Consider the following 12,817-nt stretch of genomic DNA (forward strand, 5'->3'; position numbering starts at 1 on the left):
GGCGGCGTTGCACGTCTCTATTAATGGCAATGACTGGCTGTGGTCCGCCCCTCCCCCTGCATTCCTTCCCCTGCTCATAGGGGCGGTGGGCGGGGAGAGGAAGGTTCTGCCCACATCTGGAAACTTCTTTTGTTTAAAAAAAAACAAATGACTGAAGCCCGGTGTTGAAGCAGTGGTTGTTGGAGCACTGCCCAGTGGCGGGCACTCGCCAGGCCTGGGCGCTAAATCGCTGTAGGTGGTGGCCTGTGGCCAAGGAGGACAGACGAAGAGAGGCTGGGTTACTTGTCCCGGGCTACACAACTAGGAAGTGGTAGAGTCAGGATTTGAACCACAGGGTGTCTGTGATGGATGTGATATCAAGTAATCTGTTGCGGTGGTTGGGGTGGTGACTCTGGACAGTCTTGGGCTCTGCCACTAAGTGGATGAACTTGTGCAAGCTAGACTCTTTGTGCCTCAGTTTCCCCATGTGGAAAATGGAAATGATGGTGATGATGATGATAATAATGGGTTGGTATAAGGATTCAGTGACTTATACAAGTGAAGACTTTAGCCCAGGGCCTGGTACGTCATAATTATTAGTTGTTATGATCTACCTGGAATTGAAGACAGGGAAAGGGAAAGAAAGCTGCCAGGGTTTGGCCATCCCCCCCCCGCCCGCCAGCAGTGGGGCTGGCCCAGATCAGACACGGGGAGGCCCAGTGCTGAGAGGGGGTCAGAAAGATGGTTATTGTCAATCTCCCCATTATATAGATATTTCCTTAAGAAGTCCTGGCCAAGGAACCTCAAGTACTGCCAACCTGAATCTAGTCTGGGCATTGCCATTGATTTACTGTGTAATTTGGGCAAGGCCCCTCCTTTCTCTAGGTCTCAGTTTCCCTTTTTGCAGATTATGATCCTGCAGCCCGTTTGTTTATGATCCCCACAGTACAGAGGGAAAGGAGAGCTCCAGGTGGTGCACTCTGCTTGGGGCCGGAGGCTCGTCCCTCAATCCCACCTCCTCTGTCTGACCACCTGGGGAATCCAGGCCCTAATCCCCCAACTCTGAGGGAGGGTGCTGCCTCTAGGCTCCTGCTATAATCCTGACATTCCCTGTCTTCTGCCTTCATAGGCCTGACCCATTCCAGCCTTCCTTCTCCCCTGACTTAGGTCCTGTTATCCCAAGGAAACTGAGGCACATGGAGATTGAGTGACTGGCCACTATCTCCAGTAAAACACCAGCCTCTTGCCTCTCTAGCACCTCTTGCCTCTCTAGCACCCAGGGCTCCCACTTCCTCTCTTTCCCAGTCCCACCCTGCTTGCTGCTCTGCTCTTGCCAGTTCTACAGGGGGCTGAGGCCACTAACGTCTTGTCCTACCCAGGCCCAGACTCTGGGGACACCTGAAGGGCTGGAAGCCAGATGCCACTCAAGGCCATTCAATTTGATGAGCTGGGGGTAGCAGCAAGTCCCATGCCATCTCTGAGCCTGTTTCCTTTTTGAGAGAGCTCATGGATGCCTCTTTCTAATCCACTTGTTCCCCATCAGGGAAGAGCCAGGGCTGAGCCATGAATCTGAGGTCACCCCTGGAAAGGCCTCTGAGCTTTTGGGCTTTTGGGGATCAAAGGTGGGAGGCATAGAGGACCCCTGCCCACTGCCCCACCTCCCTTGCTGGGTCATGTCATGAGCCCAGTGGGTCTCAGGTGGGAGCTCCTAGCTGATGCCCCAAGGCTGTCAGCTTTCGGAAGCCCCAGGCCTTCGCACTCCAGCCCTCCCAGCCCCACCCAGCTCAATAAAGTCAGGGTGAGATCAGGAGCCAGGGAGGGCCTTCATCCACCCCTGCCTGCCCACCTTGGCCCAGACTGGAGCCCAGAGTGCCCCACCCTCAAGGAAGCTGTCAGGTGTGGTCACCAACGCTTTCAAGTGTGATCCTGCCAGGCCTAGCCACGCTCTGGGTGGGGGCGGCCTGCTGGCTGCCAGCACTTTGTAGACACAAGCTCCCTTCATAGCTCCCTTCATCTTGCCTGAAACCAGGGCGGGGAGGGGACGTTTTGCAACTCAGGGCGCAGCAACCCCAGCACTCTGCTCACTCACTTGGAATTCACATTCATCTTCAGTGAGGCAGTCCTGGAGGGACGACTCTTAGGTCACCCTGTCAACCACAAGAGAAGGGACTCTGGACAGCGTGGGGTGAGATGGGGGTTGGGGGTGGTGGAGAAACTGGGTTTTGGTGGCAGACAAGGCTGGGCTTGAATCTGGGTGCTACTATTCACTGGCCTGGTGACCTCTCTGAACCCACATGTCCCCATTTGCAAAACAGGGCTAATAATCCACATGCCCATCTTACAGGGTGTGGTCAGTCTCAAATGCAATAATGTATGTAAAATGCCTGGTGCTCAGTAAGTGTTCACTGTTATATGAGGGCCTTTAGTTTTTGATATTGAGACTCAGAATAATGGGAATTATCTGGTTGAATGTGCTTTATAACATGTCAGAATATCTTACCAAAATCCTGTTTTTCAGATGAGAAAACTGAGGGTCAGAATTGCCCCAAGGTTTCAAAGCTGGTAGGGACTGGAGCTCAGGCCTCCTAATTTTCCATCCAACAAGGGAGAGACTTCCCAGGCAGTTCAGGAAGGCCTGCAGGCTGTGGGGTTCCAGGCCGCAGTGTGCAGCTGACGAGGCTCTTTGTCAGGACAGGGAGGGTTGGGCCAGGCTCCCCGGGGTCCCTTCCAGCCCTGACCAAGTGCCCTTCCTCCAGGAGGCTGTACTCCCCACCCAAAAACCAGGATCCAAGAGCCTCGCAAGGCCTGGAGGAACTTGCCCACTGTTCCTTGACAATCTGTGCAGCATCCAGGGCACTGAGCTGCCAGGAGTAGTTTTTCTAAGATAAAGAGAACAACTCTGTTGGTTAGAATGCAGCCTCACAACACCAAGGTCATGGATACAGGCCAGCCGCAAAAACAGAAAACAAACAAACAAAAAAAAGAGAACAATTCTACCCCCAGGGATTTCCCAGAAGTCAAGCAATGGGGGAGGGCAGGTCATAGCCCCATCTCCCTTCATTGCCCACTGCAGGGTCTGGGTATCCCTTCTTCCCTAGGCCCAAAATCTGGGTTGCTCTGCAGCAGCCCCAAGACCAGACTCCTCCCCTTGCACTGTGCCTGAGGCCTGGGCCACGCCAGCCACACCCTCTGCAGGCCTCTGCCAGCTAAGGTTGAGCCAGCCCCTCCCTCGCCGGCCCGGCCTCAGAGAAAGTGCGAGAGTCTTCAGGCAGCTGCCAGAGCTCCCTGGAGAGGCCTGACAGCTGATGGATTGCACCAGCCACCAGGCCTGCTGGGAACTGAAAATGTGGACAGCAGTAATTAGAGTGCATGGGTGTGGGGGGTACCTGGTCTTTCTGGAAACATCTAGACATTGCCTCTCCAAGATTACATTTCCAAAAACCGTCTCCAGCCTGCCCCAACCCCTAGACCTCTGGTTTCTGGCTGGCCTGGCAGGGTGTTGAGATCATTGCTGAAGGGGAACCAAAGAGGGGCCAGGTGGCAGGGCTGGGGACCCTTTTCTTGCACCTCCTGCTATGGCTGTCAAGGAGAAAGAATCTGCCTAGGCTGGGAGTCTGGGGACCTGGATGTCTTTGATTCTGCAACCTTGGCCAGGGGCCGGCTCCGTGACTCATTTTCTTCATCTGTACAATGAGACCATTGGACTGGATGTTCTCTAAGACTCCTTCCAGGGCCATGAATCAACAGTTTCTCCTCCATTCGCTCCCTCCCCCAGGCCCTCTGCACTGCCCGCTCTGCAGTCTAATGGTGCAGGAGGGGGGTGTGTATATGGGGAGTGGAGATAAAGATTCTCTGCTTGGCCAAACTTTAGCCAGGCTCCTGAAACTTTTCCTAGGCCCATCTTTTCATTTCCTCGTAACACCCAGCCTTAGCAAGAACCCTGTTAAGTCAGTTTAGCAAGAACCTCACTATCTGATCAGTTTCTCATCCTCCACCATCGCTGGGGTGATGTCTGATCACCCTGGCCTGCCTTCAGCAAGAATGCTGGTAGGTTGGTTCAACCAGAATTCCCCTTATCCCCAATGTTTTAGTAATTTCCCATCCACTGACCCCCACCCTGCTCCTTGGCTATAAATTCCCACTTGCCCATGCTGTATTCAGAGTTGACTCCAAATTCTCCCCCACTGCAAAATCCCATTGCAGTGGTCCCTATACCTATTGCAATGGTACCAGATAAAATCTTCCTTACCATGCTTTAACAAATATCATTGAAGAATTTTTTCTTTGGGCCGAGCCCGTGGCGCACTTGGTAGAGTGCTGCGCTGGGAGCGCGGCGACGCTCCCGCCGCGGGTTCGGATCCTATATAGGAATGACCGGTGCACTCACTGGCTGAGTGCCGGTCACGAATACGACAAAAAAAAAAAAAAAAAAAAAAGAATTTTTTCTTTAACAATGGAAGTGGTGCTGAGGAGAGGACATGGAGACACTCACCTGGCCTAAGATGTGAACATCCCCCCATTGTGGGCCAGCTAAGCTTGGACTTGACTTAGAGCAGCTTTAAGTCAGAGTAAGGTAAAGAAAAGGAGTGGGTGGGGCAGGGGTTTAGAGTTCTCTTTAAACCTGCAGGAGGTAGGGGTTCCTGTCCTGAGATGGATTTGGGTTTCTACCTTAAGGGAGCCCTAGAAAGCAGGCAGGTGGCAGTGGAACGGGAGGCCTGAGGCTGGGACACCCCATGTCTTGGGTCTCCTGAGATGCCACCTTGGGTGGAGCAGGGCCTGGAGAAGGGAAAGTGCCTGGTGATTGGGCTGGTTTACTGAATCCTCCCTCAGTTAAGAGTAGCAGGTGGGAGGCCAGGGGCTTCCAGAAGCATCTCAGCCAGGGGATGGGGGACACTGGCTGGGACACCCAAACTGGACACATGCACTGTGGCTTGTTGCCCTGGGTCTGGGGCTGTAGGAAACTGATTAAGGAGACAGGGGAAAATACAGCCAGGAAAACAGGAAACAGGAAAGTGCTGTCCAGCCTCCCAGCTGCTGTATGTGTTGGGAGGGGAAGAAAACGGGGGCTCCGGGTGGGCCACATCTGAGGAGAGAGAGACCAAGAGAGGACCTGCTATACCCCCAAACCAGAAGGGCACGTTCCAAGATCCTTGGGTGAGAAACGCTCACATCCTGGGTTAGGTCCCCTGTCCCGTCCCCCTCTCCTTGCTACTGGAAGCAGGATCGGCATTTCCTGTTTTCCTGCCTGCCTTCCTGGTAGTATTTTTCCCTTTCCCCAAGGTATAGAGCAGAGTTCAGGCTGAGCCCTCAGTCTGTGGGAGGCAGAGGGAGCCTCTCTGCATCCTTCCCTGGGAACAGGCACCTCTTCTCCAAACTTGGGGAAGGCACTGAGGATGACGATGGTTTGGGGCTTCCAGGCTGGGATGGACCCTACCCCAGGGAGCTTTCCTCTCAGTCCAGACCTGTTTGTCCTGGCATTTTTTTTGCCTCACTCTCTGTCGCCCTCTAGTGTCTTCTCGGCACCACCATGCCTCACCTTTGGTTCCAGGCCTCTCCCAAGGTTTCTGGAATGGTTCATCCCCTGACTCCCTCATTCACTCATTTACTCATTCAACAAACATTTCAAAGGTGCCTATTTGGCGGATGCAGAGACAAAGACATGACATGGTCTCCAGAAGCTCAGAGCTTTGGGGAGAAATAGAACACCACCAAATAAATAACTGGAACAAGAGACTGGGGCCCTAAAAGCAGGTTCCCAGAGGAACCCAGAGACAGGAGTAGCCGCTGCAGCTGGGGATCATGGGGTAGCTAAGCTGGGCCTCAAATAGTGAGCTCACCTGAACCTGTGGAGGTGGAGAGGGCGTGAATGGTAGTCAACTGCACCGGGATGTGTTGGAGTCGAGGGCAGTGAAGGGAGACGAGACTGGAGAGTGGGCAGGAATAAAGGATGGTGAGTTCACAGTGGAGTCACTGGGAAGGACTTCCAAGACCTTCGAGCTGGTGGAAGAGGGCAGGGAGTTCTGTTTCAATACTGTGTCCTCAGAGCCCCGAACTGGTGCTTGGCACATAGTAGGTGTTCAATAAGTAATTGTGGAATGAGTGAGTGAGTGAGTGGTCAGATGTGCATTTTAGAAATAGTGGGAGGGATTGGAGAGGGCAAGAAGGAGGCAGGTGGGCAGTGAGGAGGTGGGAAGGAAAGCAGTCGCACTGTGGGTGCAGAAGAGCACGGCAGTGGGCTGGGCAGTGAGGGAGTGGGGTTGGGGGGTGGCAGAAAGAGCAGGTAGGCAGCAGAGCCTCTAGGCCCAATGCCAGGTTGTGTGAGGCAGGTTGAGTTTTATGCCAACCTTGAGGTGGATTTTGTGGCCCCCTCACAGAGTCAGCTTCTGCAGAGCGGGGCCAAGTCTGCTCTTCTGTAGTGCCCACCCTTTGCCTGAGGCTCAGTTTTGCTGAACTTGTATGAAGGGTTAAAGAGATCCCCAGGCCTTCTTTGGATAGCTTCCTTGGGTCAGAAACCAGGCCTCTGGCCAAAGGCTATCTCATGTGCCCCTTCTAGTTTGTGGCAAGAGAAAGTAGAAAGGGGGCCATGTGGGGACACAGCCCCAGGCTCTGCTCCTCTATGTGGGGGTCCTGTGTGTGTCCCTGCGACTCCTCCTTCTGCCCTGCCCCATACTCTGATGAAGCTGGGCTGGCTGTGTGGGGTGTTTAAAGCCTCCAGGCTGGGAGGAGGGTCCCCTGTTTTCCTCCCCACTTGAGCTGCAGGAGGGCTTTACAGACATGTGCTCAGAGACAGCGGGACGGACACACTGGGCCCCAGTTCTCTGGTGCCAGCTCTTCTCTCTCGGGTTCTGAGGAGGAATCTGAGCCCCTCTCATTCCCTGGAGGAAAAGACCCCAGAACCCCCTGCCCTCCCAAATCTCCCCAGGTGCCCACATTCACAGAGGCCTGGTCTCATCACCTGCCATCCGGGCACCAAGTGTTTTATTAGAGTCCAATTTTTATCCGCACCGCGGAGAAAGAGGGAGGAGGAATTAGAGAGGGGGTGAACCCGGACCAGACCCCAGACCCCTCCCCTCACCAGAGCCCAGGGCATCTGCCCTGTTGGGCCAAGGAAGACTTTGTGAGATCCCTGAGGGCCCCAGGAGGAGGGGGCTGGGAGCAGCAGAAGAGGACTGGGGGCCACTGCTTCCTTACTGATGCCCCAGGCCAAGGCCCTCAGCCTAGATTCTCCCCTCTCTTCAAAGGGCTGTATCACCCTTTCTCTGGGGAACTTCAGCTGACCATGTCCCCATCAAACCCCAAGGAGGAGGTGCTCCCTTGGGCAGGCCCTGAGGCATGCACTATTCTATGCCTGTGATCCTGTGCTGCCATCTGGCCCATGTCCCATATCCCAGGCACTCGCTGCCTTCTCTCCAGTTGGGCTGGGGTACTGCTGAACTGTCTCCCTCCCTTCCCGGCTCCCCGGACCTGCTCCATAGTCAGACTGCCTTGTTTTCTCCCATTCTCACAGGCTCCTCCTCCATCTACCTCTTCCACCTCCTGATTTGAACCCCTTTGACCACAGGGTCAGATGCAGGTTTGTATCCCCCACCTCTTATCATGCTGAAGGCCTAGTGGTATGGCCTTGGTCCACGGCCTGGCCTGGAGAAGTGGGACCCAGAGTGAGCTCAGGCAGGGGCACTGGGGGCCACTCAGTCTAGGCACTCCCGGGCCAGGGGAGGGGTTTGGGGAGGCTGTGGGGCCAGCCACCAGCCCTCAGCCAGGATCCTCCCGCAGCCAACTCAGAAGGAAGCAGCTCCCCAGCCTGGACGGAGGTGTACCAAGTTTAGGCCATTCCTCCTTCTGTCTAGCTTAGAACCCACTGGCTATACCACCTCCTAGTCCGTCCAGTGACAGAGAGAAGTGGAGGATCCTGTGGAGAGGGGAGGGGAGGCTCCCAGAACTGGCACCTTCTGAGGTGTCCCTGGGTACACCGAGCTGAGGTGAAGTGACACAGCAGACTGTGGACTCTTGTGTCGTTCACTGGTAGTGGTCCCCAGCCTGGTGAGCTGGCATCGAGCAGGAAGGAAGGAAGGGCGATCTCTGTGTTCGTAACGGCTCTTTGTTCCCTGGACATGGCTGGTGGGCAGGAGGGGAGGACGGGCACCCTTGAGAAGCAGCACAATCCAGCCCTTCCTTGTCTACACGGAGCCAACCCTCAAGGTCTTCCCTGGTCCCAACTGCCCTGTGTTGGCCCTGAGACCTCTTTGTAGCAGTGAGGGGGGGTACTGTCTCCCCACCCCCACTCCTGTGGTCCTGGGGCCTGGCCTCTCCCTGTGCCAGGGGGCACCAAGCTGAATCTGTCTGGGCTCAGAAGCCCCCACTCTCAGAGCTGCTCCGGCTGTGGTAGCTGGGACTGGGGGTCCGGGAGGGGCTGCGCGTGTGGCTGTGGGTCCCATGACTGCGACTGCTGTAGCTTCCGTGGCTGTGGCTGTGGCTGTGGCTGGGGCTGCGGCTGGGGCTCCGGCTTGAGTAGTCGCTGCTCAAGCAGCTGGAGGAAGAGGAGGGGCTGGGCCGGTAGTAGGGGACAGGACGCTTGCGCGCACTGCCAGAAAGGAAAAGTGGGTTACAGGCCATCCGTCGCCCTGAGCCCTGCCCATCCTGGGCCCTAGCTCAGGCCCTGAGCCCCATCCCAGCAGTGGCCAGGGCTTCCTACCTCAGTTTCCCCTGAGCCCTGGCCTTAGAGACACCCTCCCCCCAAAAAGCAGAATTTGAGAGTCAATGGTCACTTGCCAATTCCACACTGATCATTTTGTTTTTCCTCACCCGTCTGCAGGGAAAGGAGCCTAAGTCTCTGTCTGATCTGAGGACATGTCAATAAATATTTGTTGAATGAATGAAACTTTTAAATATGGATGACTCCCATCAACCAAGCTGAGCACTGGCTTGGTTTGCTGCCTGCCCTGCTTCTTTGTTCCTGTTCTCCATGGAACAGGATTTTGGTTTTTTAGGTCACTCTAAGGGGTCAAGGAGGGGGACCCTGGCCGCTGCTGCCCATGCCCAAGGCCTGGCCCAGTCCTGATGGGCCCCACTCCTCACTCAGCTACCTCCCGCTGGCCCGGAGTTAGTCTGAAGCCAGGAGGCTATGACCCAGAGAAAAGAAGAGAGGTTAAGGGGCATCAGTGCCCCATCGCAGGGGTTAATTCTGAGGAAGAAAACAGGTGTAATTAGTGGGAGGAGGAGGCAGCCTGGGAGAGGGACTGAGGGGGTGCCAGGTGGAAGGCATGGGGGTCTGGCTGTCTTAGCACCCTCAGCCTATGGGAGGGGTGTGTGACCTGTCTGGGGGGTGTCCCAGGCCTGGTGGTCTGGACTCTGGCTCTGTGGTGAGGGGAGCGGGCAATGATCTCCCTCTCCTTTCTCGTGACCTGGATCACCAAGGACTAGGAAGGACTAGATTGAAAATCATACTGCTGGAGCTGAAAAGATGCTCAGCGAGCTCTGCAACCAAGACCCAGAGAGGCACACCATCTCCCAAGGCTGCCCAGTGAGGCAGCGGCACGGCTGGGCTCAGAATTTTGCCTGTGGCTCTCCATCCCATGCCAGGGTAACCTAGGATTTCAGAGTGACTTCCACAAAGGCGGGCTATAATCTCACCTGGAGACCCAGGCCCAGACCCCTCCAGTACTAGCAGAGAAGCTCTGATCATGGCTCTGCCACACCAGCCACCTCCTGAGCACAGCCCCATTGGGCAGTGTGGGGATAGTGGGAGGGGACCTGTTCCTCTGACAGCTGCTCTGAGACCAGACCGTTGTGCCCCCTCCTCCAAATTCCCCAGGGGGCTGGGAGGTTAGTGAGAAAAGGAGAGACAGACGGACAGCTGACCAGAGCCAGACCAGCTCACATGGGCATCTCCCTGGCAGCCTGTGGGGAGGGGTCCACCTGGCCCCCAGGCTGGCCACAGGCCACTCAGCAGGCTGGACCTTGAGATGAAGGAGAAAAGGAGACATCACTGTCCGGAGATGGATATGGGGAGTGAGGGAGGGGCTCCAGGAGGAAGGCTGGAATGTTCCAGGGCTGAACTCCATGACTGCTGCTGCCCACGCAGACCCAAGTACACAGCCCACTCCGTGCATGGGCCTTTAGGCCCCCACTGGGGGTTTCCTCCACCTGTCTCTCTGACCAACCCCCCAACCCCAGCACCTCCAGTTCTAGCCCCTCTCCTCGGCGAGCGCTCAAGCCCTCCCTGGGCCCTCTCCCCCTCACTGAATCCACCTCCTCTCCTTGAGCTCCCCCTCCCTTCGCCGAAGCCCCCTCCCCTCCTTGCGCCAGTTTCAGTCAGTCGGTCCTCGGAGAAGGTCCCCGGCCTGGCGACACTTCACCCCCGAGGTCCATGGTCACTGCTTCCCTAGCCCCGCGCCCCCTGCCCCCCCCCCCCCCCCCCCCGGCCCCTCCGTACCTGGTGATGCGCCGAGGCTCCATGAAGCTGGGCGAGTCCCGGCGCCGCTTGCGGATGGGCGAGTAGCTGCGGGAGCGGCGCCGCGCGCGGGCGGCCTCGGCCTCGGCGTGCCTCGCGCGGCCCTCGCCGTCCTTGTCCCTGCGGGGCCGGCCCGACGTGAGCGACCCAGCCCGGTCTCCCCGCCCCCCAGGCCCGGGTCCGCGGCGTCGGCGGGGCGGCCGGACACTCACCGGCCGAGGGTTTTCTTGGGCGACGGCGAGCGGCTGGGGCTGCGGGCCCTCTTCTCCGGGGAGCGCGAGCGGGACTGGGAGGGCGAGCGGCTGGAGCTCCACGACCGGGGGTGGGGGCCCGGGCTGCGCGACGAGCTCTTCCCCTCCGGGCCGCCCCGCCTGCCGTGCGGGCCCGGGGACGGCGAGGGGCTGGGGGGCCGGGCGCGCGGGGGCCGCTCCTTCGCCCTGGAGATAGGGGGCGAGGCGACGGGGAGCGGGCTCAGCGACGGCGGAAGTGTGGGACAGAGAGTGGGGAGGAGAGGGCTCGGTGGGGGACAGAAGGTGACCGTGGGCGGGTGGGGAGCTCCGTGGGGAGTTGGGATGGGGGAGCTCAGCGTGGCGGGGGGAGGTGACCAGGGCGGGCGGGGACTCCGTGCGGGGGTGCGGGGTGGAGCGGGAGGCGGGAGTCCGGGCTCCCGCGGACTCAGCTCGCTCACCGTTTCCCGTGTCCGCCGTGGCCTCGCTCGGAGCCCGGCTCGGGCCCGGGGCCGGGGGCGCCGCCGCTGCCGCCGCCGCCGCCCGAGTCGCTGCTGGAGCGGGCCCTGCTGAGAGAGCGCGACGAGCCCCGGGGGAGCGCGGGCCGGGCGCGCCGGCGGCCCCTGCGGCGGGGCGCGGACGCCGAGGACCGCGAGCGCCGCCGCCGCCGCCGCCTCCGCCGCCGCCGCCGCCGCCGCCTGGCAGTCCCGCCCGCCGCGCGGCCTCCGCGACCCTGCGACGACGGCACCGAGCGCGGGCTCGGGCTCTCCTTCCCCCGCGCGGGCGGCGTGGGTGCCGCGGCCGCCGCCTTGTCGCGGGCCCTGGGCGAGGGCGAGCTGGGCTTCTGACGGGGAGAGAGGCAGAGAGGGCACGGAGGGGGTGGAGAGGGAGACGGAGAGAGAAAATAGGGGGATCGAGGGTTCCGAGAGAAGAGGAAGCCACGCAGAGACAGAGAGAGGACAGGGACGGGGCAGGGCCAGGGAGAAGTCAGAGAAGCAGAGAAGGAAACGGAGGCAGGGCGACAGGGGAGAAGAGGGGAGGCAGAGAGAGCGCAGACAGACCGAGAGAGGGAGCCAGAGGGTGAGGGCGAGAGAGCGGGCGGGGGGGAGAGAAGGAGAGAGGGCTTTCACCGGGCCCAGGCCGGGGCCGCCAGTCCCGGAGCATCGCGCACACGGTTCCCCGCGCCTGCCCTGCCTCTGCCTCTCCTGAGTGTCCACCTTCTGGCCTCAACAGTGCAGCTCATGCAAGGTTCTCGGCATGCAAAACACAAGAGGGACGGAGCGGTGGGGGTGGGGTGGGGCTGGCTGGGAGGGGGCTCCAGGACGGGCACCGGGGCTGGCATTGCCCCCGGCTGGGACGGACGATTCCCGGCAGAGAGAAGAGAGAGGGCGGCACCGGGAGGCCGGGCCGAGGCCAGCCCGCCAGGCCAGGCCCCCCAGCGTAAGGGGGTGGGCGAGGGAATGGAGAGGTCACACGGCACACAGATAGGGCGGGGGCGGGGCGGGACAACTGAACTCAAAACTGAACCGAAGAAAGGGAGGAAAAACAGAAATAAAAAACAAAATCCACAAATGTCATTAGATACCAAAATCAAAAACAATGTCTGATCTCCTGGGGAACCTGACATTTTTCTGTTAATAGTTTTCTTTCTTTGTTTTCCGGCCCTGCAGAGAGCTGTGGAGCTGTCAGTAGCACCCGACTGTCTTTCTGTTTCTCTCTTTTCTTTTTCTTTTTCTTTTTTTTTTTTTTTTAAAGTTCTGATTTTTAAGTCCCTCTTGGTTAACGTCCACTTACCAATAAAGTGGCACTTCCTCCTTTAGTAGGTAAGGTGTGTAAGAGAAGGGAAAAGTGTGGTAGCATAAGTTCATCATTAGATTCACAAAAATGCAAGAGAGATAGAGAGAGAGAGAGAAAAACGCAACCACCCCATTCTAGGCCTGAGAGGAGGCCACGCTGCCTTTGGAGGAAGGACTGGCAGCACCCGGCTCCTTAGGTCTGAGTGGACACCTCTTGGGTGACCACTGGATAGAGATGTTAAGTGGTTTTCCAAAAGTGGAGTTAGGGCACAAGGATTGGGATACAGAAAACCAAAAAGGGCACCTGGTACCATCAAAAGGGCCCTGGCTGGGAACCAGGAGTCCGAGAGCCTGCCACTACCTCA

The 12,817-nt window shown here is 58.3% G+C and overlaps 1 protein-coding gene across 2 annotated transcripts in view; it reads right to left on the reverse strand.

The window, feature by feature from the left end:
- Positions 1-6,935: 6,935 nt before the first annotated feature.
- Positions 6,936-12,817, reverse strand: part of SRRM3 (serine/arginine repetitive matrix 3) — a 33,314-nt gene continuing 27,432 nt past the window's right edge. Inside the window, exons 11-15 of one of the 2 annotated variants that reach the window (XM_063091111.1) lie at positions 11,118-11,500; positions 10,642-10,866; positions 10,412-10,549; positions 9,857-9,935; positions 6,936-8,560 (exon numbers count right to left, since the gene is read on the reverse strand). In XM_063091111.1, coding sequence (XP_062947181.1) covers positions 8,342-8,560; positions 9,857-9,935; positions 10,412-10,549; positions 10,642-10,866; positions 11,118-11,500 — 1,044 coding nt within the window. In that variant the 3' untranslated portion in view covers positions 6,936-8,341. The remainder of the gene's footprint in view (positions 8,561-9,856; positions 9,936-10,411; positions 10,550-10,641; positions 10,867-11,117; positions 11,501-12,817) is intronic. The other variant, XM_063091112.1, reaches the window with a different exon arrangement.

Source organism: Cynocephalus volans, chromosome 3, assembly GCF_027409185.1.
Source record: "Cynocephalus volans isolate mCynVol1 chromosome 3, mCynVol1.pri, whole genome shotgun sequence".
Classification (NCBI taxonomy): domain Eukaryota; kingdom Metazoa; phylum Chordata; class Mammalia; order Dermoptera; family Cynocephalidae; genus Cynocephalus; species Cynocephalus volans.